At 28.9% G+C, this 27,900-nt stretch overlaps 2 protein-coding genes across 3 annotated transcripts in view; one reads left to right on the top strand and one right to left on the bottom strand.

The window, feature by feature from the left end:
• Positions 1-27,900, top strand: part of LOC142334157 (transmembrane protein 107-like) — a 373,793-nt gene that overhangs the window by 138,910 nt on the left and 206,983 nt on the right. The window lies entirely within an intron of this gene.
• The window catches only part of LOC142334155 (putative serine hydrolase), a 53,247-nt gene continuing 31,248 nt past the window's right edge, over positions 5,902-27,900 (bottom strand). The window contains exons 2-5 of the mRNA XM_075381938.1: positions 23,442-23,602; positions 20,119-20,351; positions 11,431-11,623; positions 5,902-6,230 (exon numbers count right to left, since the gene is read on the bottom strand). Of these exons, the coding sequence (XP_075238053.1) occupies positions 5,979-6,230; positions 11,431-11,623; positions 20,119-20,351; positions 23,442-23,602 (839 nt within the window). The 3' untranslated portion in view covers positions 5,902-5,978. The remainder of the gene's footprint in view (positions 6,231-11,430; positions 11,624-20,118; positions 20,352-23,441; positions 23,603-27,900) is intronic.

Raw genomic sequence — 27,900 nt, 5'->3', positions numbered from 1 at the left:
AAAATGTTACTGGAGTCAAATTAAACAATGGGAATTTATTACATCCTTGTCTCACTACTTTTTTCATCATAACCTCTCTTTCTTTATCTTCTATTCATTCATAATGTTCTGCCATTAGGGCAGGTCCTGTCACAGCAGCTGTTCTCCACCTTGTTCTATTCTTTGCTAATCTCTTTGTTTTGGTATAATTTCCTGTTTCCAAAATTCCATTCATCATTTGAAATCTCTTCCTTTCCTTCCAATCACAGAATCTTCTATCGCATCCACTAAAAAAACACCTTCTTCTCATATAATGTCCTAGTGAATTCCTTTTTTATATTCAATCACATTTACCATTTTCCTGTTTCTTCCAATTCTCCTTAATACTTCTTCATTTATTATACGGTCTTGCCATCTGACATTTATAATTCTGCGCCACACCCACAACTCAAAAACCTTTATTAGTTTTCTGTCTACCTTTCTAATCGTCCATGTGTTTCAGTTCCATAGAGAATCACACTCCAAAATTTATGTTCTACTGTACAAAATTCTTTTATTGATTTTAAATAACTCTTTTACTTTTATATTTAAGTTTAATATATTTTTAACAAATTACTTTTTACATTATTAAGAAGTAATTAAACTTTTTTTATATTAAAAATTATAAAAAATTGATTTTTTCTTTTTTTTTTTTGTTTGGGGGCGAAAAACGCCTGAGCGTTATCATCGTCCAGAATTTGAATTAATAAAAGGGTAAAATAGCTACAAAATAATAAAACTTATAAGGTGTAAAATTAATATTAATCATATAATAAATCTTTATTAAAACAAAAGTCAAAAAAGTGAAATAAAACTCTAAACCAATATCGCAGACAAAGTCTTTAAAATATGAAAGTTAAATTAATAGAATAAAGAAACTATATAAAACTTACCTAATTCCGATAGGTTGTGCAAAAGGCTCCCTTCTTGGATAATAAAATTAAAGACATAGAACCAAAAAAATCAAAATTGAAAGTAAAGGTTAAAAATTATCAATAACCCCTGTAGCATAAAAATATATATGATAATATTAAATTTTTTGCAGTAACCCCTATGCAAAAACAGAAACATCCGGTCTAAAATTTAGCTATTATTGTACAAGATATCACAGATGTTTCTAGGTAGATTAAACTTACGACGCAACGCCGCATAACATATACAGTCCACGAGAACGTGGTGCACATACATGCGGCAGTTGCATCTTGTACATAGGGGTGCGACTCCTCCCGACATTAGGTACTCGTGTGTGATCCTCATATGTCCTATCCGTAACCGGCAGAGGACCACTTCCTCACGACGAGTTTTTCTGCAAGAGGAGCCCCATGGCAACACTGAGTCTTTAATCCGTCGGAGTTTATTATCGATTGTAGTCGCCCAGTCACTTTGCCACCTTGCTCACTTTACACGATTAATAAAATCAAAGGTAGTAACTCGGGTGGTGAAAGGAGGTTGAATACACCCTTCTTTGGCAGCATAATCTACTTGTTTGTTACCTGGAATCCCTAAATTGATACAGAAAAATCAAAATTAATTCTAATCAATAATCAAATTATAAATAACATTTTTTCTTTCATTACTATTTTTTATTATATAAGAAAATTATTCATTTTACTTTTATTGCATTTTACAGTTGTTTAATGCCACCAGTCATTTATATTACTATATATTAAACTTAACAACTCATCACTTTTTTCTTTCATTTTTTCTTTATTTATACTTACATTTTTTCTTTATATATATATATATATATATATATATATATATATATACTTGTGTATATATATAATTTGTTATTTTATGATCACTTATATTTCTCATAAAAAGTCTTTAAAATTTGTTGTTAATGGCTAGTAAATTGTTTTTATATATATATACTTCATTCATTTATTCAATTGTTTAAGTACTCATTGTTAAAAACAACAATGCATATAATGTTTTAACACATTCATTATCATCATTTGATTTGTATTTTATCACAAATCTTTGTTTTCATAAAAACTTTAGTTTTTTAACATCAAATTCAGAGAGTTGAAGTAAAAAAAGAGTGCTGAAAGAATTCAATTCCCAATTATAATATTTTTAAAAACATTAAAAATACTGGTACTTATTGTAAGTGAAAATTATTTATTTATTGAATATAAAAACAACCAGTGATAACAAAAAATTGAGTTCTATTTTGATAAAACCAAGGTAAATCAGTTGACTACATCCAAAACTCAAATCCATACTGTCCTTTATGTCATACCCTTCAACGACATTAATATAGTAACTTTCTCTGGCATAACATTCACCGATTACCAAAATTTGAAAGAACATACATTATGCCAAAACTACATTAACATAATTTGATTATTCACTTTTTAAGATGTTATTTAAATTTGATCGCATTAAAATATCATACTTCAGTAAATTGTTCCACATAGTGTTATACTATCGGGTACTCTCTCTTTCTCTGTTTAGCCTCCAGAACCACCATAAGGTATTACTTCAGAGGATGAGTGAGGATGATATGTATAAATGCAATGTGTGCAGTTGAGCATTACCCCATTGGATAATCAGCTCTACAGATTATTGAACATGACATGCAAGTCTCGTAATATGTTTTTAACGCTTATATGTATCACACAAAATTTACAGTCAATCTGGTTTTCAGGTTACACACACATTTTTGAAATCCTAGAACAATAGTGACACTGTTTGCATAGAGTTGTTTTGAATTTATTTTTTAATTTTGGTGAACCGTAGTGCCGGTAATCAATGCTCTGCCATTTTTCTTCTGGATGCTAATGATGTACCCAAGTTTCATCTCTTGTAACAATATTGAAAAAGAAATGACTTCCTTTTCAACATTGTAAAGGGCAATATTTTGATTTTTTTCAGTAATTCCTTTTGTTGATGTTTCTTCTTTCTGTAGTTTTGCATGGCACCCATTTCAAAGAGATTTGTGCAATATGTTCTATTGTTCTTTTGGTACGCCTATCTGGGTAGCAATAAATTTTTAAGTGATTCATCAGTCGTACAAGATTTTATTCCCCAACTATTCGTACTTCTTAGATCAACAATTTTATCACCATTTTTAGATGAAAATGAATGTCATTAGTTTCCACGGTTAAAAATTCAGTCACTACACGTAGACATAACCAGTATACTAAATTCTGTAACAATGGTGAGTGACAGAAAATGTAACAGCATGGGTCAGTGAGTTTTGAAATGTTAGTAGAAAGGGAATGAAAGATGGCAGCTTCTAGCACTTTGTGCAACATTTTGTTCTGTTATGTTCCATTGTGCATTACATTTCAGCTGCCCCTCGTTCAAAGAATTTTTATATCTAAATCAATTAAAAAAAATAACATTTATTCAAAAAACTTTTACGTTTAAATCTGGTACACCAGTATTATTTTACGAAAATATCTTTCAGAATTTTGAACTCTGTATTAGGTTATCAGATTCCATACTGATTACCTGCAATTAGATTTTTCATTATTACTTTTTAAAAAACTTTAATCTAGGATGTTAAGAATAAATAAGAATTTTCTCTATTATTTAAGTAAAAAAATGAAACTTATGAATCCATGACATATGATCCAATCAAAAAACTTCTCCATTTCAATCATTTTTAATGTTTACGTCATCTGTGAAGTTAATTCTTCATTTGTCTGTGTAAATTGTATCTGTTTTGATGACCAGCTATGCTGGTCATCATGCAACATTTATTTCATAGCAAAAACTTTCCAAATATACCGAAAATTTTTGGCAATTTAATTGATAAGAAGCTTTCTAATGAATATCATCAATTTATTATGAAATAATTAGAAAACTTATTTGATAAATATACTTTTTATCTTCCTTTTTTGTCTTTTTTTTCTTCAGTTATTTGACTAGTTTGATGCAGCTCTACAAAATTCCCTATCTAGTGCCAATCATTTAATTTCGGTATATCCCCTACATCCTGCATCCCTAACAATTTGTTTTACATATTCTAAACGTTGCCTGCCTGCACAATTTTACCCACCTACCTGTCCCTCCAATATCAAAGCAACTATTTCAGGATGCCTCAAGATGTGGGCTATAAATCTGTCTCTTCATTTTGCTATATTTTTCCAAATGCTTCTTTTTTCATCAATTTACCGTAACACCTCTTTATTTGTCACTTTATCCACCCATCTGATTTTTAACATTTTCCTATAGCTCCACATTTCAAAAGCTTCTAATCTTTTCTTCTCAGGTACTCCGATCATCCAAGTTTCACTTCCATATAAAGCTACGCTCCAAACATATAGTTTCAAAAATGCTTTCCTGATGTTTAAATTAATTTAACTTTACAGCTATAGATATTTTTAATCTCTAAATTAGACATAAAATCTTATAAAATTGAATAAAAAAATAAAAATAATTACTGAAAAAATTTTCTTTAAATATTAATAAGTAACAAAACTGGTAATATTTATTTTATTTATATTTTTATGTGCAATTTATTAAACAGTTTTTTTCATAATAATATTTTTATATATATCCTAGTATTTCTTAAACCCTGACAGCTTGCACCATCTAAAGAAATATAAATGGAAAAATGGCGGTTTCATTTTTCTTAATGAGAAAAGAGTAAAATATGTGATTTTACTGTGACAAAATGTACATTTATTGCTGTAAGAGAAGAATAAAATTGACGGTTTCATTTTGCGGGATAGTAAAAACAAGTAAATGACTCAATTAATGTATATTTAATGGTGAAAATAGCTTTTATATAAAGAAAAATGTATACAAAAGCCGTATTACCAAGCGGTTATCACATAAGTGTATGTTTCATTAGTGAAGGGGAAGGTCACATGTGACCTTTCATAAGAAGCTTAACCATTATTGTAAATAATTCCTGTTTGTCATTTAATTGTGGTTTTTTTTCACTGTTGTTTTAGTTTTTGGTGGAGATTCACTCGACTTCCAAATAGAGAGTCTTGAATTAATAATATTAAAATTTTTTTAAATAAATTTATAATTAAGAATTGCAAGAAAAATTTTGATTTCCAGGGCTTTCTTACTCTCTAGGAGCAATAATTGTATAAAATTAATATTTAAAAAGTAGTCTCAAAGTGGCAATATTAAATTTAAAAAAAAACAGTCAAACATATTGAAAAAATAAAAACTATACAGTCATAATTTTAAATAAATTTAAATGTGATTTTTTAGGAAGGATACATTTTTTTGCCATTTTTTTTTGTTGTTGTAAATACACTAGAAATTTTGGGGATAATTAAACGTAAATATTTTCACATTTTAAATGCAAGGGGTAGTATACATTGAGCTTTTAAACTTCTACGAAATTCAAAAAACAATTTTTCATTGCCACAAACTATAACAAAGGAATGGAGGAAAAATTTTTATAGTCATTTAAAGACTCACTGATATGGAAAATATTAATGTAAAAATCTTTCATTAATTCATTTTTTGAAGCAGTAAATAGCTACAAAAAAAATTTCAAAGATTTTTCATTTGATTATTTTTTTTAAAAAGGGCTTCAACTTTTGTAAGAAAACCTTTTTGATAAGATGCTCCAGTAAAATTTTTATTTTGCCCAAAACATCACTGAAATTATAAAGCTTCAAAGGCTAACATACATAAAAATTCATTTATAAAAACAGTTATTTTAGGCTTAAAAATAACATTAAAAAAAAGCTTTTTTAAGAATTCTAATATAAAAAGTTAGGATTTTTTTTGGGTGAAAAAAGTTTTTTTCAAAAAATTATCCGCTCGCACATAATATTATAAAAAGGGTAATTTTTTAAAATCAATTACTACAGATATCGGCTAATACAGCTAGAATAATAATTAAGTATACTAAAGGAAAAGTATTAGCATATAAATAAATAAGTTGAAGAGTTATTTATGGATTGCTATGTAAACATATAATTTTTTTTAATTTATTCTAAAAAAAATCTATTACAATATTATTTAAAATTATACAATCATCGTAGTAAAAATTTTGATATAATATCTGATACATTTTCAGGAGTATTTAAATGTAAATGATGTGTTCCTTCAACTTTATGATGTTCGTAATATTTTGCATTATCCTTTATTATCCTTAATATATCATCGTACAGTTTATTATTTACATAATTTCCTTGATTAGCTTGAATATTTAAATAGTCACATTTTATATTTTCTGCAAATTTTAATGAAAATTCTTTCGGAATCATCGTTATTGTACTGCTAACCTGAAACAATTTAAAAAAAAATTATACAAATTGAAGAAATTTATGTATATTAAAATTCATAATAATACTGAGTGTCCATAAAATCTTTCCGTGAAGAAAAAAATTATCAAATTTTTTTTTACCATGTCAATAAACTACGTGTGCGTCTTTTGTCGCTCATAGAATGTCCAACTAATAATCAATTTCATGACATGTGTTGGTCAATATTTCTTTGGTAACACTTGCAACAGCTTCAGTTACTCTCCGTCTCAATGTGTCCAGATCAGGTATGGATGCTACATGGACTCTGTCCTTAACACAATTCCAGAGGAAAAAGTTGAAAGGAGTTATGTCTGGTGACCGTGGTAGCCAGGGTGTGGGATCGTCAGGACCATTCCATCTGCCATGAAATGATTCATTCAGAAAATCTCCAACTACTAATTCCCAATGCAGTGGTGTGCCATCTTCTGGAAAACCACCCAAAGTTACAAGGCATTTAGTTGAGGTATAGCAAAGTGTTGCAGCATATCCAGGTAAATGTTAGCTGTTATCGATTGTTCAATAAAAAAAAGGGACCAATGATTCTGTTGTTTATCAAATCGCACCACACATTCACTTTTGGGGAATCTCTCATTTTTCCCCTGGTAAAGTACAGATTTTCTGACCTCCATATTCTCACATTATGCCGGTTTACTTTCCCTGAGGTGTGGAAAGTAGCATCACCTGAAAAATACACATGCTGTATCTACTTATTGTCATTATTAATGCGTTGTAAAATATCTGGTTGCAAAGGCAGCACGATGAGAGCCATCGTCTGGCTGTAGATGTTGCAATATATGAACTTTATATGCATGCAACCTTAGTTTCTTGTGTAAAATTTTATGCACTGTTGACCGACGAATCCCTAGTTCACAAAATGCATGACAGGTAGATTTTGAGGGACTATGTAGAAATACTTGCTGCACAACCTTGACCTGCTCTTCACTAACAGATGGCCACCCTATTTGCAGGTCAACTACATTTCCACTCTCTTTAAACTTTGCACATCATGCAATGCGATACGTTTGCTATCAGGTGCTGGTCGCCCATATTCCCTTCTAAAATTTCACTACACAGTAATCGGTGATTTCTACTCGTGATACAACACACATTGCACTTTCTCCTGGATTGACACCATTTTAAAAAAATTGATCACAGTGCCCTCTACTCTACCTCATAATTTTTTCTTTCTTTTGTCACAAACTGCACAGCTGTAACTCTAATAGTTTTCATTGAAAGGCTTTATGGACACCCTGGTATATTAAAATCTTCCTTTCGAAATACCTACCATGAAAAAGGTTTATCGGGTTATAGGGATTGCCATATATGAGAGCTGTTCAACAAATTGACACTTATTAATTCTTAAAACTATTATTTCAGTTAAAAATAACTATATAATTAGTATTATTAATATTCCTAGATGTCAAACATAGCACGAATAAATTTAAATGTAGTAGAATAATTTACATCCATCCAGAAAATAAAGGAAAAGTGGATTAAAATACACGTTCTTAGAATACAAATAAGTTTCCTTATAATCCCAAATTATTATAATACGAAATGTTTAACATATACTGCAGCTGTTCAATAGAATACATTAATTTTACGAGCAGTTAACCCTGTTTAATAGGGAAATACCAGTAGGAAACTGATACCTGCAAGATTTCCTTTTTGCGGGTTGGTGAATGAGTGTAAAGCAATAAGTAAGAGGTGTGTTAGGAATTAGAGTCAGTCTCTTGGTACCTGTGTTATTAGTTAAACTTTACATTAATACCATCTCTACAAATAAAGCTTATATTGACACAACTTTATACGGTAAGTGATGTTTGATTAACTTGCATTACTTTAAGTAAACTAAATTTTATTTAATTTTCAATATAATTAAACTATCGCAAAGAAAATTCATTGTATTAACACTTTATTATCTGGAAAAGAGAAGTTGTGTTTATAAAACTGCATAGATTTTAGTATCCATGTCTACCTACAAGTGTCCAAACATAGGAGCTCAAAATAAAATATAAAATTTCTTGGTTCCAAAAGTACTGCCGGTAGTTAATAGATTGGAGGTATCCATAAAGAGAGGTTTTACTTTGAATGTTTCACCAAGTTTTTACCGGATTTTAAACACGTCTCATCGTAATAATGAAAAAAGTTCATATCAACATAGGTCTAGAAACATTCTGTTTTCATATTATAGATAATGAAAGATTTCGTCCTGATTTCTCGTTCTAAATGTAAAGATGACGAATATAAATTATTGAGTGAATTAATTATTAGTATTATATGCAATCTTAAATAATAAAAAAATGGGTTCCAGAATTATTATTTCCTGTAGTTTCCATGAAAACAGTTGTAAAACAAAAAAAAAAGTAGATTTGAGCTTTTAGGTTTAAAAAATTTGTTAAGATCTACGTTTATTGTTTAACTATTTATAGGGGTACAGTTTCAAAATTTTTGTTAATGTTTGATTTTCAATAAAATTCAGTTTTTATTGATCTTACTTTCAAAAATCTTTTCCTGACATTTAAATTAATTTTTGATGTAAACAAATTATATTTCTTACTGAAGGCTCGTTTCGCTTGTGCTATTCGGCATTTTATATCACTCCTGCTTCGTCCATCTTTACTAATTCTACTTCCCAAATAACAAAATTTTTCTATCTCCATAATCTTTTCTCGTCCTATTTTAATATTTTACATTATTTCTACTACATTTCATTACTTTTGTTTTCTTCTTTTTATTTTCATGCGATAGTTCTTGCGTAGGACTTCATCTATGCCGTTCATAGTTTCTTCTAAATCCTTTTTACTCTCGGCTAGAATTACTATATCATCAGCAAATCGTAGCATCTTTATCTTTTCACCTTGTACTGTTACTCCGAATCTAAATTGTTCTTTAACATCATTAACTGCTAGTTCCATGTAAAGATTAAAAAGTAACGGAGATAGGGAACATCCTTGTCGGACTCCCTTTCTTATTACGGCTTCTTTCTTATGTTCTTCAATTGTTACTGTTACTGTGTGGTTCCTGTACATGTTAGCAATTGTTCTTCTATCTCTGTATTTGAATCCTAATTTTTTTTAAATGCTGAACATTTTATTCCAGTCTATGTTATCGAATGCCTTTTGTAGGTCTATAAACGCCAAGTATGTTGGTTTGTTTTTCTTTAATCTTCCTTCTACTATTAATCTGAGGCCTAAAATTGCTTCCCTTGTCCCTATACTTTTCCTGAAACCAAATTGGTCTTCTCCTAACACTTCTTCCACTCTCCTCTCAATTCTTCTGTATAGAATTCTAGTTAAGATTTTTGATGCATGACTAGTTAAACTAATTATTCTTCACATTTATCTGCCCCTGCTTTCTTTGGTATCATGACTATAACACTTTTTTGGAAGTCTGACGGAAATTCCCCTTTTTCATAAATATTATGGAAAATTTATATATATATATATATTTTTTTTCTTTGTTTTTAAAAAAAAAGATTGAATTCAAAAACCATTAATTTTGCTCTATAATTTATGTCCATGTTGTTTAGTATATAGAAAAATCTGGGTTAAATTTTTTGAAAACAATGCATTTCCAGATCTATGTTTATATGTTTGTTTTTTTTTTTGATAAGAAGAATACACCTATTAAGAAGTATGGGCAAAACTTTCTGTAACCTCTGTATGTACAGAGTGGTATTTAAAGTATATACCTCAGGGATACCACGTTGGCATTTTTTTATAATAACATCATCAATCTTATTTTGAAAACCCATAAATTCAGGATAAAAATAAATCCCTCAACACATACATACGATTGTTTTAAAATATTTTTTTGTTAAGAATACAATTGTTATGTTAATTTAAATCAATAAACCCATCGAAACTGTAAAATTTAATAAAGGTATCTTACTTTCCTTTTTTTTAATGATACTTATTTAATGAATGTGTTTTTAGCCCATTAAACTATTTTCTTAAAATTTTTTAAATTATAAATAGGTCATGATTATTTTGTTAGTCTTTTTTATGAATTAATTCATCACAAAAGTAACAAAGAAGTTTGTGTATAGGAATATGAAAATGGAAAAAGGTAACATATGAAAAATGCCACGCCTGACCAAGATTCAAACCCGAGACCTAATGATGAAATACCGAGATTCCACCACTCCACCATAGAAATCATGGAGGATATATATCAATATATATATATATATATATATATATCAATTAGCATCTGAAATGATCACCCATAATATGCTGTAACGGATGAACAATCAGACGTGGAAGCGCATACAGCTGTGCTTTGAACATGGTAGAACCCATAAAGACATTTTAGATTGATAGAAAGTAAGCTGCAACTATCCTAATAATTTCATTACTAATGTAAAGGGACTTCCCGCCCACTCCTTCTATATACATATAAATACAAAATCTCCCCTCTAGTAATATAATTTATTAAATATTAATTATTTAAATTACCAAAATAGTAAAATGATAGCAATTTTGTTGTTACGTGTAAAAGAAAAAAAAATTTTGTAATTTTTAAACATAAATATAAAATTATTTCTGTGAAAATCTTGTCAAAATTATAATTGTATCCAATCATAATTGGAAAGAAAAATTTGGCTTCGCTTGTCTCTGGCCATATTTAGGTACAGTCTTATTTTTTATGAGATTTAAATAGAAATATTTTAACAAATTTTGTTTAAAAACTAGATGAGAAAATTGTAACAACAAGACTGTTATCTAGATGTCATTTTTACTTTCTTGGTAGTTTAAATCATGTATATACTTAAGGGTTATCTTCAAAGAAGCCATTTAATTATTACATTTTTTTATATGGAAGTATTAATAAAATTTAAAGTTTTTTATTAAAACATTCTTTAAACAATCGCTTCCAAAAATTGAGACATTTTGTCACACAAAAATCTATAACTTTCAAAACATCCTTAATTTTACTTTATCTTGCCAGTACATTAATCAGTTGGTCAGTTTTTATTTTAAATCACCATCGCTCATAAATACGACCATAAAATTTCTTCAATTTTTTAAACAAATAAAAGACACTCAGCAGTTCAAACCACTTATGAAAGAAAATAATTCACTGAATTTGAATTTTTTCTTATCAAAATATTATATTTTATAAATATATATTTGTATATTATATATAAGTACATAAGTGTAATAATATGAATTACCTTAAGTCTAAGATCTCTTGTAAAAGTAAATGTACCACGTTGTGTTTTTGATGGCCTCATACCACGATTCATCAATACCTTTGCTGAATCCGTGTTTATTGAGCCATTATAAGCATCTTCTACAATTTCAATCATTTCTGCATAATCATAACTAGGCATACTTGATTGTGGTAATGTTTCGTATTTCAAAAACCTAAAATAAATAAATATAATTAAAAATTTTATTTTAAATAATAATGAATGATTAATATATATATATATATATATATATATAAAATTATACTATTATATAGAATTATGAGGGCGATCCACAAAGTAACTTACTTTTGTGCCTAGCATGAAGATGGCTGGGGATAGAACCACCATCTTGGCGTCAAAATATTTCTACACTCACACACATCAAGCCGTCATAGCATGTGATTTTTCTACATTGTTCGTTGTGAATTATTGGAATGTGTGCTTCAATAGAAAATCTCGCGAGTTGTGAGGTATATTCGGTGATTAGGTTTTTACTGGAAAAAAATCTCAAACCAATTGAAATTCATCGGCAACTTTCTGAGATGTACAGAGATAGAATAATGAGTAAAGGTGGAGTTAGGCAATGATGCATTCAGTTTAAAAATGGCTGCACCAATGTTCATGATTAGGACCGCAGTGGTCAGCCTAGTCTTGAGACTGATAAACTGACGATGAAAATCAACGATAATATTCGTAATAATCACCGCATTACGATTACGTAATGAAGCGAGAACTCTCGCTTCATTTCCACCAAATTTCACAAAGTTTATTGCATGAAACTGTATCGGGAAAGCTTGGTTATCATTAGTTTTGTACAAGATGGGTGCCAAAAATCTAAGGCGGCAGATTTCTACAGAGAAGGAATTGAGAATTGAAAAGCTTATGCATCTTTATGATAATTTAAATGGCGACTATGTACAAAAATAGTTGAAGATTGTCCCTTTCAAACATATGTAATAAAATTTCTTTTTTTTATTTGGTTGGTTTTTTATTTCAAAATGTAAGTTACTTTCTGGATAGCCCTCGTACATGATATAATAAATTGGATTGTTTATATGAAGTACAGAGGATATCAGTGAAGTGGGAAAATTTTAAAGATTTGTAATTTATTTGATGTTTTTATGAAGAAACTACACTTGATGATATATTTTTCAGTTATTTAATGCTACTTAATAAACATGCAACAATAATCAGGTTCATACCATGCTTTCAGTATTAATAATTTTATAAAATTTATAACTCAGTAAGAACTGTACAAAGATTATTTTTCAATTTGTTAAATATCATTCATGGAATTAATTTATAAGTTAAAAAGTTTGAGAAAACTGGGTTCATATTAAATTTAAAACATAAAGGAAAAGCAAAAAGTGATTAGAATGCCAGAAAACATTGATAGAGTTCAAACTACCACAACATGCAGTCTAATACACTTTGCGATTAAACATACATTAACATTGAATATCAGTGAACTATCGATAAATCAAATCTTACATACGGACTTAAGTTTTCACCTCTATAAAATTCAAATCATTCAGGAATTAAAAGACGCCGATTTGGTTCCTCACATGGATTTTTGTCAAAAAAATGTTGGAGCATTTTAATGGTGATTAAACAAACCTTAATCCACCATATATTTTACGTTAAATCATTTTTTTCTCAAGATGATAAAGGAAATACAACCAACCATTACTACAGCGTGTTACACAAGCATGGTCACAACATTTTTGAGGCAAGAATTAATTCAATTACCACACAAATTATATGATTCCAGCAAGATAGTGCTTTTTAAGTCATACTACTCTTGTATCTATAATTGCTTTAAGAAAACTCTTTCTGAATTTATATCATATCAAAAAATGGTGACATTAGTTAGCCGGCTAGATCTCCTGATTTATTCGTATGCAACCTTTTTCTTTGTGGTTTGTTCAAGAGCAAGCAGTATGTTGAGTAACCACAAATATTAGTGAGTAATGAAAAATCTTTGACAAGAGTATATAGATTGTAATGATCCCACCTGTCAAACATTATATAAAAAAATAAAAATAAAATGACACGTCTTAGTTAACAAAAAAATTTGAAAATTTTGTATTAAAATGTAAATTTTCTTTAAAGGGGTTTTAAATTTTTCTGTTTCACTTACATACCTTGTATTTCAATGAGGATTCAACTTGAATTTTGATAATATATATTTAAAATATTTTTTTATAACATACGACTTCAATTAAGAAAATATATAACAGATACCTTTATTTCATAATATATAAACTGAATATGATTTCTTCCGACCTGAATGTAGTTTATTACCCATTTCATGATGTTTACTGCCACTTTTTATAATATATGAAATTCTACTTTCATTGTCAATATTTAGTTAATCAAGTATATGAGGATTGTTCTAAAAAAAAAATTCCGAAACAAAAATAATCAGGCGAGATAAGATCTAAAGCTCTCTTGGCAACCATAAGTTTTGAAAATGATGACCAAACAATTCTTCTGACATGACTAATATTTCATTAGCAGCATGACAGGTTGCCACCATCTTGATTAAAATTCTATTATTAAGTTCCTTATATTGCAATGAACTATTGGAATAAGTTAAATTTTACAATGTACTCTTTTATGTACAAATAAAAGGTATATTACATAACAGCAAGATATTTCACAACAGGTACCAAATTCATATATGTGTATATTAATCATTTATGAAAATTTTGTGGATTTTCATTGTTTGTTATTTAGCTATTTTGATTATTCTTATAGCTCTCCAAAGGGTCTTTAATAAAATAAACATCATCCAGGACCTAAATCCCACTTTCATCAACAAGAAATTAAAAATCACAATTCATTTTCAAGTTTTTTCAATCATGAATAACAATTTTGTTATAAGAAAGGAATTTCAACTTATTTTGTAGCACCAAAAAATTAAATTATTAAGAAATTTAAAGAATGAGTAAGTTAATTGCTTTCATATCCCCCAAAAACTTTTGTTGTTAAACGTGACCTTTTAATTTGGAATATTCTAAGTTTTATGAAATTTATATACTAAATATGACATCATAGATTTATTAGGAACTGCAACTAGAAACAATTAAAAGTAATCTTTCACATGTTTAAAAGATTTATAAATGGATTAAATTTCTACAATTAACATACATTGATTTAAAAAAAAAAACAACACAACTGACATAACACAAAGGAATGAATTTTAAACGATATAAGTAACCAAAGCTGTTCTAGTGGTTAACTCATTGTTGCAAATGGGTAGTTTAACAGCTGATTTTCAAAGTCAAAGATTCTGAGGTTCAACTCTTAGTAAAGGTTAGTTGTTTTTATATGAATTTTTACAAGATAGTGATATGAATTTTTACCAGTGTACTTTGGTGGTTGGGGTTCAATTAACCATACATCTCAGGAATGGTCAGCTTGAGTCTGTACAAGACTACATCTTGTTTACATATCATCCTCATCTAATTGGTCAATGGGAGAGGGGGTTGCTTATTGTTCTCTTGAACAGATGGCAACGTACACATTAGGAAAATAAAAAAAATGTCACTAACTTTAAGTACAATGTTACCAACTGACAAATAGAGTAACATAAAATTTACTTATCTATAAATTATACGCCTAATTTTAAACTATGTATATGTATGTATGTTATGTGTGTGTATATGTGTATCTCTCTCTCTCTCTCTCTCTCTCTCTCTCTCTCTCTCTCTCTCTCTCTCTCTCTCTCTCTCTCTCTCTCTCTCTGAGTGTGTGTGTGTATGTATGTGTGTGTGTGTGTGTTTACATCCTTACTATTAATTTTTGTCTTTTTAAAACACCCGTTATTAGTTAGTTCATTTGAATATTGCCAAAACAGATAATTCTGAGACTGGTAAGGGATTTTCTGAAAAATATTTTCAAGTGTCTAACTGGAGGAAAAGCAATACTTTGGAACATATATTTTTTACTAGTTGATGCAAAATAATTTATAAACCTAACATGATTTCATCTCTCAAGGAATTGTGAGTGGGATTCAGTACCACCCTAAGACACTTTGGAATAGCTGTTTTAATGGTTTTTTTTTTGGCATTTTTTATTTTTCAGTCTGTCTGTCCATCTCAGTCGCACTCTATAACTCTTTAGTTGAATTATATTTGATTATGTAACTGCTTAATCGAATTAGAAGAGTTTAGTAACTATATTTATGTTAAATTCCTGATCTTCATAGCTATGGTAACATCTCTCATTTTCATCCAGAAGATATTCAGTTTAAATCAAAGATAGGCTTTCCATTTTTCACACATAAAATTCTTCTCGTATTTTAAATGTCTTGTTTACACTTGTTCCAGTGAAATATTTACACTTCATCGTTTTTAAAGGTATTATAATATTTTATTTCTATTTAATTACATATTTTTTTTGTTTTATTTAATTTTCCCTACCTTTCAAATAGGCATTGTCAAATTTTACACTTAAGTCAAGAATTTTATTGTCTATTTCAATTTGCTTTCTTGAAAAATAAAAAAATTATCTTTTACGTAATCCATTTCAAATTTAATTCTTTAGTTTACTAAATCAACTTTGAGTTCTGTAAATTCATTTTGTTTCATTATTTTTTTGTTACTTGTTTTTATTGGTTAATCTAAGTATCTTTTTTATTACTAGCATGATTTATTCTAGTTTTATTCTATTTAGTTAGGATAACCTTATAGAAGGAAACTTATGAAAATTCACCTTTCATTTAGGTTAAAAGGATGATCAAGTAGTCAATGAAGACTTTATTCTTGATTTCTTCATCCCTTTGATATTTTATGAATTAAAAAATTTTATGAACTTGAACATTAATCTGATTGTTCAAATTCAGTATAGTATTGACACCGTTACGCTAATTTCTTAATCAGTTGGTCCTGGATTCAATTTCCATTAAAGATTTCATATTTTATCACTTGCCATTTCACACATCTCATATTTTGTGTTATAAATATAATTTAAGTGCATATAAGAGGTTTTGGTATTTATTAAAATGATATATTGGAAGTTTCTAGCACAGTTTTTTATTTTAATTTTTTTTATTTCGAGCCTACAGGAAATTCCATACGTTGTTCTTATAATGACTGAACGAGTAGCTTATTATATCAATGGATTGCTAAGGTTGGATGTCTACTTAATTAATACCCAACAATAGAATGCTGGCAAGGGAAATATTGCGGAGTAACTGGTAAAACATAACTGGTCCAGTTGGACCTTGAACTATCGATGACCTCCTGTACTAACAACTCGTGCCATTCCAACATGCATAATTTTTTTCTTCTTTGATATTTGAGATTGTAATATCAGAGATATAAAAATATATTATACATAAATATATTTATAAAATAAAATTAATTTACAGATGTTAAATCAATTTGTAAAGGCTCAGACATGAAATAAATAACTTTCTTCAATAACTTTCTATATGTTTCAAAGCATTTACTTTGATTAAGTAATAATGTTAAGATAATTAAATGTATTAAACTAATCAAATAGAAAATAATTTATAATTAGATCATCATGATAAGGCTTCACAATATTGTAATTGTTAATATTAAATTAACTCTATTATTAAAATATATTTCACAATATGGATCAACTTTCTCATATTGCTAATAGATATAATTATCAGTGATGAACTTATTAGTTTCATATTATCTAATAATTTGCAAAACAGTTACATATTAGATTCTATATATATATATAGACCTTTCTCATTTTGTAATAAACTTATCTAATTAAAGTAAAGTACATTAAAATAAAAAAGCCAGTAACTCTGGCTACCAATGATTTCACCTTCAACAGACTAGTACTCAGGAAGAAAATTAAAGTGAATATTAAAATATGAAATATCAAGTAAGAAATAAGTAAAAAAAATGTATTCTACTCTTTAAGAATGAGTTTGTGATTTGGGAGCCATGATAACTCTTTTACCTCCCCTACCCCCTTGGCAAATTTATAACAGATGTTATAACAGAATTATTTTCCAACATACTAGAGATTAAAAAAAAGGTCTGTTAGCTGAGTGTACTGTGATGCCATCTTATTAGAACCAACCGAGATTGATTCCCAGTTCTGTTAATTGACTAATGAACATTTTTCAAGCAGCACAAAAGCGATCACTATTAACTGTATTTTCAAAATGATTGAGCCCACAATGCGTGTTCTAGTCACACCGACCCAGACTTCAATTTTCCCTTCGTGTAAAAATTGTTTACATAATTCATGGGGGTTAATTGATGTATTTTGTGAATTAATATACCCTCCCAAATGAAACCACGCTTCATCTGTAAAAAACCTAATGTCAAGAATATCTACAGAATTTTGGTCAATAAATGTTTAAACCAATGATAATAATCTAGTCTTTAGGCAAGATCTGCAGGTTTCAGTTCTTGAATACACATTAATTTTAAAAGAAAAGTTTCAGTTCTTTTCTTAAAGCTTTAGGTGCGGTAGCAAGTCTGATATCTTGCTGGTGTGTACTAACTTACACATACACTTTGATCGACTTTCGACCATAGAATCCAAAACATCAAGCAGCTTTTATTCATTTATCTTAGGTGGTCCTCCACTTTGATCAACATCTTCAACAGACCCTGTTGTTCAAAACTTTTAATAAGAGTTTGAACTGCATTGCGGTGAGGAACAGGAGTGTTTGGAAACTTTTCAGAAAACTTGTGCTTCACTAAATCAGTATACTAGTCACCTTTTCTTCGCATGTTCAATGAGAAAAATGCGTTCCTCTACCAAATAAAACAATTAATTTCCTGCAATGATCGACTCCAATAAACAAATCAAAATGAAATGAAATGAAGCAAGTTCCATCACAACTCAATAACTGACGTCTTGCAACCAATGAACCCATAGAGCAACCAACTTAATCCCAAAAGGACAGAATACACCACATAATTCTAAAACACACTGCGCAACAACTTTTCAAATGCACTGTGTGTATGTGTACACATATATATATATATATATATATATATATATATATATATATGTTTATAAAACAATTTATTTAATCAATGCAACTTGTTTTTCATTTTTCTACATAATCTTCAACAATATTAATAATACACTTGTCCCATCTCTAAATCAGTTTATTTATGCCTGCTGAAAGAAGTATTTGTCTTGATGTCAGAGCCAACTTAGTAAATTTTCTTCGAGTCATCATTGCTATTAAACACCTTATCACATAGCGCTTTCTTGAGTGTACCAAACAAGTGGAAATGTGATGAAGTCAAGTCAGGAAATTATGGTGGGTGAGGTAGTAATTTATGGTGTAATTTGTCGATGGTTTCTCAAGTTACCTGAGCTGTGTGGCTGGGCATTATCATGAAGCAAAATGATGCCTTTGGAGGAAGACCCAGGGTGGTTTTTAAACATTAGCATTTCATAGTAGTGCGCTGTTTATTGTTTGCTAATTACCTAGAAAATTCAATAAAAACTGGGTCTTTTATATCCCAAAAGATTTTCTCCATGATTTTCCTGCTAGTTAAATCAAAATTTTTTTCATGACCGGTGAAATCATGCGTTTGCACTTCATGATCTGTATTTTTGATTCCGGTTCATAATGGTGAATTTAAGTCTTACAGGTTAAGTACTGAATAAAAAGCATCACTTTCCTTCTGATATTGTTCTTTCAGCTCTGTGCACATACGAAGTCTCATCTCCTGATCTGTCAACTCTCTTGGAAACTACCTTGTGCTTGTTTTACAATACTTAAACTTGTTAGTGATAATGTAATGAACTGTACCAACATGGTGTATTGGTAGCTGAAAATTAGATAGGACATTATAGATAAAAAATTAGAAAAGAGATACCTTAAAATTTAATTGTTGATTATAGCTGAAAATTAGTAATTATAATAATTTCAACTGTAATCTATCGGTTTTCTCGGATGAGACAGTCTATGTGTTTCAAGCACTTAAGTTGAAACTTCAACTGTATAGCTAGAACTGTGCTTGTCAGTCACTAATATTCAACCTGCTTTAAATTTTTTTATTCCCTTGTAAAAATCTCTATGGTTCATACAACTTTGTCCATACTGTTTGGTCACATAAGAATAAATGTTAACTGATTTTTCACCTTCAGAAAGCAAAAAACAGCTCACTGCATGCTATTCGACAAGTTCGCAAACTTCAACAGAACTCGCCATCGTAAAATGAGATTTGAGATTATATCCAAAACAATTTTATTCAAAGAGCTGCTGAACAGAAGTCATCAGAGTTACCAACTTACTGTTCTGAAAGTATCATAACCCTCTTACAAACTGTTTTGTATCCACAGTTATTTGTCTTTAATTATTATTGAATGACCTTCGCATTGGCTAATGATAAAAATACCCATTAATATATAACACTATCGAATAATAAATCTGGATGAAAGAATAACAGATTAAACGTGGGAAAAATCACATTGTTTTATTTTATAACTGAACAAAGTTCTTATTTATAAAATTGATAAATAATTCACATCCACTATGCTTTAATGTTTTAAACCATCATTACTCAGCATTTATTTATACTATTTTTAATACACACAGCGAGAAAGTTATAATACTCTCACGGCATCAATTAAAATAATAAGCGTACATATACAAAAACAGAGATACAAAAGATGAATATTTTTATTAAACGAGTAGTAATTTACCTGTCAATTGCTTCACCAGCATTTTCAACAGCATTTTCAGGTGTTTCTAATTTAGGATAAGCTATATCAATACAAATCAATTTTTTTATATCTTTAGTGTAAAATGCTGTATAGATAAACGCTATTGCACCGCCTCTTGAATGTCCCATCAATGTAATATTCGTCCAACCAAAATGTAAGATTATTCTTCGTAACATTCTTACAGCTTCCCAGAAAAAATAATATATATACCCCTAAAATAATAAATACTCTTATTGTAAAAATAAATATTAGTAAAGCATCTATACTATTATAAAAAGCAGAATAGAATTTTTGTTTCTTCAGAATAAACAAAAAAATAATAATCAGTTGCAACCAAATTTTTTACCATTTTTCCTGGCATAACTGAGAAGGATTTTAGATATGCTGATATACTTCATCTTGAAAAATCTCTAAAACAAAATTTTATATATATATATATATATACATATTTTACTTAAAAATATTACTTTTATTAATCTCTTGGGTTAACCAATCAACTATACAAACTTATAAATTGGATACACAACATTTCACTTAGAATTCTCAACCCATTCCCAACTTTTAAGTAAAATATGTCTTTTTATTATTTTTAATTCTATCCAATCAAGAGGAAAATAAACTTAAATAATATATATATATATATATATACATATATATATATATATATATATATGTATATAATATATGAATATTATTACTTAAATGTATTATATATATTTATATATTTTACAAACTTTAATGAGTTGAACATGAAAATAATCAAGAACAAAACAAATGTAATGAAATGTAGTAGAAATAACAAAGATGGACCACTGAATGTGAAAATCAGAAGAGAAAAGATTATGTAGGTAGAAGAATTTTGTTATTTGGGAAATAGAATTACTAAAGATGGACGAAGCAGGAGCAATATAAAATGCCGAATAGCACAGGCGAAACGTGCCTTCAGTCAGAAATATAATTTGTTTACATCAAAAAATTAATTTAAATGTCAGGAAAAGATTTTTGAAAGTATATGTTTGGAGCGTTGCTTTATATGGAAGTGAAACTTGGACGATCGGAGTATCTGAGAAGAAAAGATTAGAAGCTTTTGAAATGCGGTGCTATAGGAGAATGTTAAAAATCAGATGGGTGGATAAAGTGACAAATGAAGAGGTGTTGTGGCAAATAGAGAAAGAAAGAAGCATTTGGAAAAATATAGCTAAACGAAGTGACAGACTTATAGGCCACATTTTAAGGCATCCTGGAATAGTCGCTTTAATATTGGAAGGACAGGTAGAAGGAAAAAATTGTATAGGCAGGCCACCTTTGGAATATGTAAAACAAATTGTTAGGAATGTAGGATGTAGGGGGTACACTGAAATGAAATGACTAGCACTAGATAGGGAATCTTGGAGAGCTGCATCAAACCAGTCAAATGACTGAAGATGAAAAAAAAAATGAATTGAATTAATAACTGTGAACTGCGAGTCTCTTCTATCAATGTGTGAGCTGGTTTGAACTGAATGATTCAAATGAATAATATTACAAAAAGAACAGAATTAAATTTATGTTGAAAAAATAATATTAAATAAATTTTTTTAATTTCTGTTTTAATAATAATGGGCTTCCCATGGGGACTGCATGTAAGGCAAGAGTGGTGAGGTATGCGAGCACCTCGTGGGGGAGGCTAGACCAACCATCACCACAACAAACAGGGTGCCCCTCAGGCGCTGTTTTGGGAGGTGCAACTTATAATATTTCTTCAAACAATCATCTGATTGGGTTGAAGACTAATTTTTGCATGCATCAAGTACACTCTAGATCTAACAGATCACGAATATTTGGAAATGCTTTTAAATTTACAGGATACGTTTGTGTTGTCCCAGGGAAGCTCTTAAGCCATCGACCAAGGCCTTATCTCCTTCGAAGGTTAAGATATTAAAAATATTTATTATTTCTTAGCCCCCAAGGAGGGTGAAGTTGTAAACAAAAGATATTTTTTAAGAAAGATTAGATTAATCCTTTTACTTCATTATTATATTTCTGCCACCATGGCAAAGAAATAAGTTATGAATTTTTCAAAGGTGAATGTACTTTAGTTACCATGGTTACTATTATTCTATATTTTATAATTTAGTTTCTTTCTCAGGTTTCTATAGAGCCTGAATACTGTAATTATTATTTATCAGTATTATTCTAACAACCATAAGGATTAGCATACAATGCAGGGGTTAACATACAGTGGAGCCCTCTGAGTAGATGGGAATGGCGACCGAAGCAAGCTTTGTGGATGTCCAGGGTGCCAGTACTCCTGAAAAATTGGGAATGACAAGCAATGTGAGAGGGTCATTGGGTAAGTCCCTTGGCCCCGAGAGCCCTTGAGTTGGCTCCGGTATTCACTTGGTTAGACCTGAACCCTGAGAGTCAAGATTCTAGCTAGACAACTAGCTGGTATACATTTATTTGTGCTATGAGTTAATAAATGTGATAGTTTAGATGACCTGACATGATATAATAATCGCTTTTAACAATAATATGACCTTGAGCTTCCTCGTACATGTTTCATACGATGTTTTTAACATTTTGAAACTTTTTTACCCTGTTTTTATTAACAAGGTTGATGAGATGGTGGAAAAGTATACAAGACCCTTATGAGAAATAAAGAGTGATTTGGTTTCTTGTTAACTTCTTCAATGAACTGAATATATTGTCACACATCAGTATGTCAAATAAATTTGAAATTCATTTAATACACAGCTCTAGCAGTGACATTTTTCACTGAGTACATATTCAGAGAAAGTTACATGATCTATGATCAGTTATAAATCATAGATCTTTAATAAACCTATGACAGTCATGATCTATGATTCAACCTAGAATGATTTTATATATGTCACAGTCATAAAAATGAAACATTTTTTTATAAAATGTGTGTGTGCGTGTGTGCGCATGCAAACACAACACACATGCACATACATGAACACATGACAACATAACATTTTTATATTCTGTCCTTGGACTGTTAAGGTCTAAAATTTATCTATTACTGACTTTATTGCTTCTTCTTTTTAAAACCAGAAAGCAAAAGTAAAATAAACTTTATCCTCATCTCGCTCCTTATAGCATTTAAGTTTGCTTTTCCTCATTTTTTATTCCCATTATAATTACTTGATTCTTGTATGAATAATAAATTCTTCTTTCTCAATATTTCAGTCAAATTTCTCTTAAATAAACCTTATATGATATACCTTTTTTAACAAATTTTCAGAAGATCGAGAAGAATAGTTATATATAATTAACAAAATAAAATTTTAAAAACTTACCGTAGGATAATGCGATGAACGACCATGACCTATCATATCAATACATAAAAGGCTTATCTCATTAGGTAACAATGGTGCCAACCTATCAAATGTTGCTGCATTATCTTGCCACCCATGTAAAGCTATTACAGGTTGTTTATCTCTTGGGCCCCACCATTTTCCTTTAAAAAAAATTTGAAAATTAATTTTATAACTATGATAAAAGGTATTTTATAACTATGATTTCTTTATCCAATTAGTTTAAATATATAAAAATGTTACAAAATAATTTTTTTTATTCTGACCGATACATAAATACATATTATATCAGGAATAAATAGATAAGTATGGTGTGCAAAAAGCTGAGAGTTAGAGGGTTATTTAATATTTTTTTAATTAATACCATTTAAAAATGAAAAGATAGAGTGATATTGTTTCTATAAAAGAAGATTCTTTAATTGTATTTTAAATAAAATGGTAGAAAAGATTTTTAGATTATTTAAAAATTTATTAAAAATGACAAAGTATAATAAAACCCTTTGTCATAAGCTGAAATATTGTGTTACCACACAATTATTAATTAACACAATTAATTATATTAATTGTATAATATTAATATTATTAATTAACACAATTATTAATACTGTGTTACCACATACAATTCCCCTAGTTTCTACTTTGTGAACGTGATGATATCTGAAAAATTAAAATCTTATTAAAAATTGTGCCTCTCATACACAGTTGCTTAACAGCATAGTGTAAAGTCAAAAGTTTTAACGTAATAAAACATTCAATTTTTATCAAAATGTTATTTTGGATTATATGGAATTAATTACATGAAAACAATTTTGTTGTATGGTTTGGAAAAAAGTGGATATTGTTATTTTTTTAAGAATAATTGATTATTTATATTTAAAAAAGACTGCACTCAAAAAACCAATAATAATCATTAAATCATAAATAATAAAATTAATTCTAATCATAATCATTAATCATTTTGATTAATAAATTCAAAATGCTGAAATTTTCGTATAATAAAATTAAAAATAAAACAATTTTTAAATAATATTGCGGCAAAAATCAAACTTAAAATTTTAGAATAATAAAATACTGGTATTTTTTTTAAATATTCAATTTTTATCAAAAATATCATTTTGAACTATACTTCTTTTTTCATCTCAACACAAAGCTTGGAATGAACCATGAGCTCGTCAACAATTAGTTTCCATCTCTCTATCCTTTGCCAACCTGTCATCTTCATTACCATCAAATTCAGTCCATCATCGCCTCAATTTATCAGTTTTTTATTCAGTGTATATTTTTACATTCAATATCTTTTTGAGCACCGTCCTATCATTCATCCTTATTACATGTCCCAGCTATTAACGACTCCAAACTCTCACAAATCGTACAATATCTTTTCCCTCGAATATTCTGTATATCTCTTCATTTTTATGGATTCTCCATATGCCATTCTCCTACATAGGACCATGAATTTATCGTAATATCCTTCTTTAAATCTTCTTAAAATATTAATACGCACTGTCAACAACCAAGACTTAAATCCATAAATGGTCTTTTTAGTGTTATGTATATTTGCAACTTTGCCTTTTCACTTATTAACTTTTTTTTTGACAATTAGTAAGTTAGCAAAATTTGCTTTACTCGCAGCTTTTATTCTTTCTTTCACTGTACTATTGATTTTAGATTCATTATCAATTACATTCTCTAAATATTTCAAGCAATTAAACCCCGTTGTTCATCAATGATCAGATATTGAGGCTGTCTCCTGGCTTTTAAATTTTTATCATATATTTCATCTTACTTCCATTTACCTTAAGACCAATTTTACTTTCACTTCTGTAAAGTACAACATACAATTCTCCTAGTTTCTACTTTGGCACAACGATGATATCTGAAAAATTAAAATCTTATTAAAAATGATGCTTCTCGTATATAGTTACGTAACAGCATAGTGTAGAGTTAAAAATTTTAACGTAATAAAACATTCAATTTTTATCAAAATGTTATCTTGAATTATCTGGAATTAATTTTAGGAAAAAGTAAAAATTATTTGAAATATAAAAAAGTAAATTTCTTTAATAAAAATAGTGAGTTTACTGAGCATATAAAAATAATAAGTATTTGTATTTAGTTTATACAAATTTAATCTCTTTTTTATCTTCAACAAATTTTTTTATAATGAAAAGCATAGGTGACAATACTCAAACTTGTGGTACTCTTATTACAATTTCTAAATAACCTCTGACATTAATGATTACAGCTATGTCATATAGAATTGTTTATATAAAAACTAGTATTAATTTCTTGATAACAATAATTAAATTAGAGAATTTTTAAAGTTTGATGATTTGACAGAATATAATATGAATTGTGATATATTATTTATCGATATGGATGAATATGAAAAAATTTAAATGAGATTTTTACTAAAAGTAATTATTAATAGAGTAGATTAAATCTGAGAGATCATTAAATCAATACATATAACAATAATATTAATTATAAACAATGTAAAATTATTTCATGATAATTATCATGATTAATAACCAACTATACAATAACAATAGTAATGGAAAAAAATATATGAGTGCACAAAACAAATTAGAATCGTATTACATATACAGAGGAGAAATCATTATGAAAGTATTATTGTTTTTTTTTTAAATGATAATCTTCTTCATTTGGTAAGATTATTTTCACGCTAGGAAATAATAATTAAAAACATTGTACATTTGTCAAAATAAAATAGCTTATTAATGCATATTTGTCTGAATTTAAGTTCAGTTAAAATCAGAAATATATTACCAAAAACCATTACACTACAGATAGGCTTTTAAAGAATTCTTAATTACATAAACCTAAATTTTCTATGGAATTTGTTTAATATATAGATATATATATATCATGATACATATAAATTCTCGAATCATATATGTATCAAAAATTTCTCCTTACATAACTTATTCTACTCATGATAATAATGGAAAAAATTTATATAAACATATGTCTTAAAATACTTTGTTTACAATTATGGCTAGTGAAAGATTTCACTCGGATTTCAGCTACCCCGGTGAAATAAGGTCATACTGAAATTTTTAGGATGTTAATTAAGAAGCTGAATTAGTGATTTCTTATGATTTTTTACCTTAAAAATCAAATAAAATGGTTTCCAGAACCATATTTGCAATATTTTTTAGAGAAATCTGTGGTGAAAACCAATAAATAGGGCATTTGGCATTTTATATCGCTCCTGCTTCGTCCATCTTTAGTAATTCTACTTCCCAAATAACAAAATTCTTCTACCTCCGTAATCTTTTCTCCTCCTATTTTTACATTCGGTGGTCCATCTTTGTTATTTCTACTACATTTCATTACTTTTGTTTTGTTCTTGTTTATTTTCATGCGATAGTTTTACGTAGAACTTTTATATTTTATATTGAAATGGTTTTTTATACTTTATTATATTTGAAAAATAGAAAACATGTGGTGTTACACAGTGGAGGATCGTGTAGATAAAATTAGTGGGGGATGTTGTTCCAGAAAAGGTTTTTCTGGGCCTTTTCAAGGCGATGGTTAAAGTTTTCTGGAAAATAAATGAACCGAAATAAAAAATGAATCGAATAGAATAGCTTAAAAAGCAGGATAATAATCTAATTCTACACCTTATCACATTCAGGAATATGGTACACGGTTCCAAGGCTGGTGTCTTCCCTTTCGAAGCCAAGAAGTTGAAATACTGAAAACTTTTAGTAGATGAGTAACCAGAATTGAAATTATAATTTCCTTTTTTTGTTTGGGGGCGAAAAACGCCTGTGCGTTATCATCGTCCCCAATATAGAATATATAAAATTAAAGTAACAATAAAATTATTATAAATACTGTTTCATAGCAATGCGTAACTAAAATAAAATTCATATTTACTTTACTAATCTGAAAACAGTAGACATGTAAAGATGGCTACTATGTCTCGAAGGCTTGTCTCTGGGTGGTTGTGTCATGGTACCATGGCACGCCAATGGGTGGCTGAGCACCAGTTGAGACACTGGGCTCATGATCCTCGGCTCTCTGAGTCGAGGACGCCATTGGGTGACAAGCAGCATGTTATCAGTTTTTGACAGCTGTTGGTTGCCAGCGGGCGACTAGTAATAGTTAGAAGCCGGAGTGGGGGGTAACGCTGTTCTTAGGTTGACGTATGACAGACTGACGAACTACGGCTTTTTTTACTTCCTCGCTATCACCCACTGGGAAGCAACAGCTTGTCAGGAACTGGTATCATTGGGTGACAAGCCTAAGATGAAATAAATAATAATAATAAATACAACAGTTGGCTGAGCCACGGCTCAGCCACAGATTAGCGACATTTATTTTATTAAGTAAAATAATATGTTTAAAATGATTGGTGAAAAAATATCTAACCTTTGTCACTAAGATCGGCTGATTTAGAAGCCACTACATT

This window comes from Lycorma delicatula, chromosome 13 (assembly GCF_047948215.1).
Source record: "Lycorma delicatula isolate Av1 chromosome 13, ASM4794821v1, whole genome shotgun sequence".
Lineage (NCBI taxonomy): Eukaryota > Metazoa > Arthropoda > Insecta > Hemiptera > Fulgoridae > Lycorma > Lycorma delicatula.
Note: the sequence above shows the minus strand (reverse complement) of the source record. Positions and strands in the feature narration are given on the sequence as shown.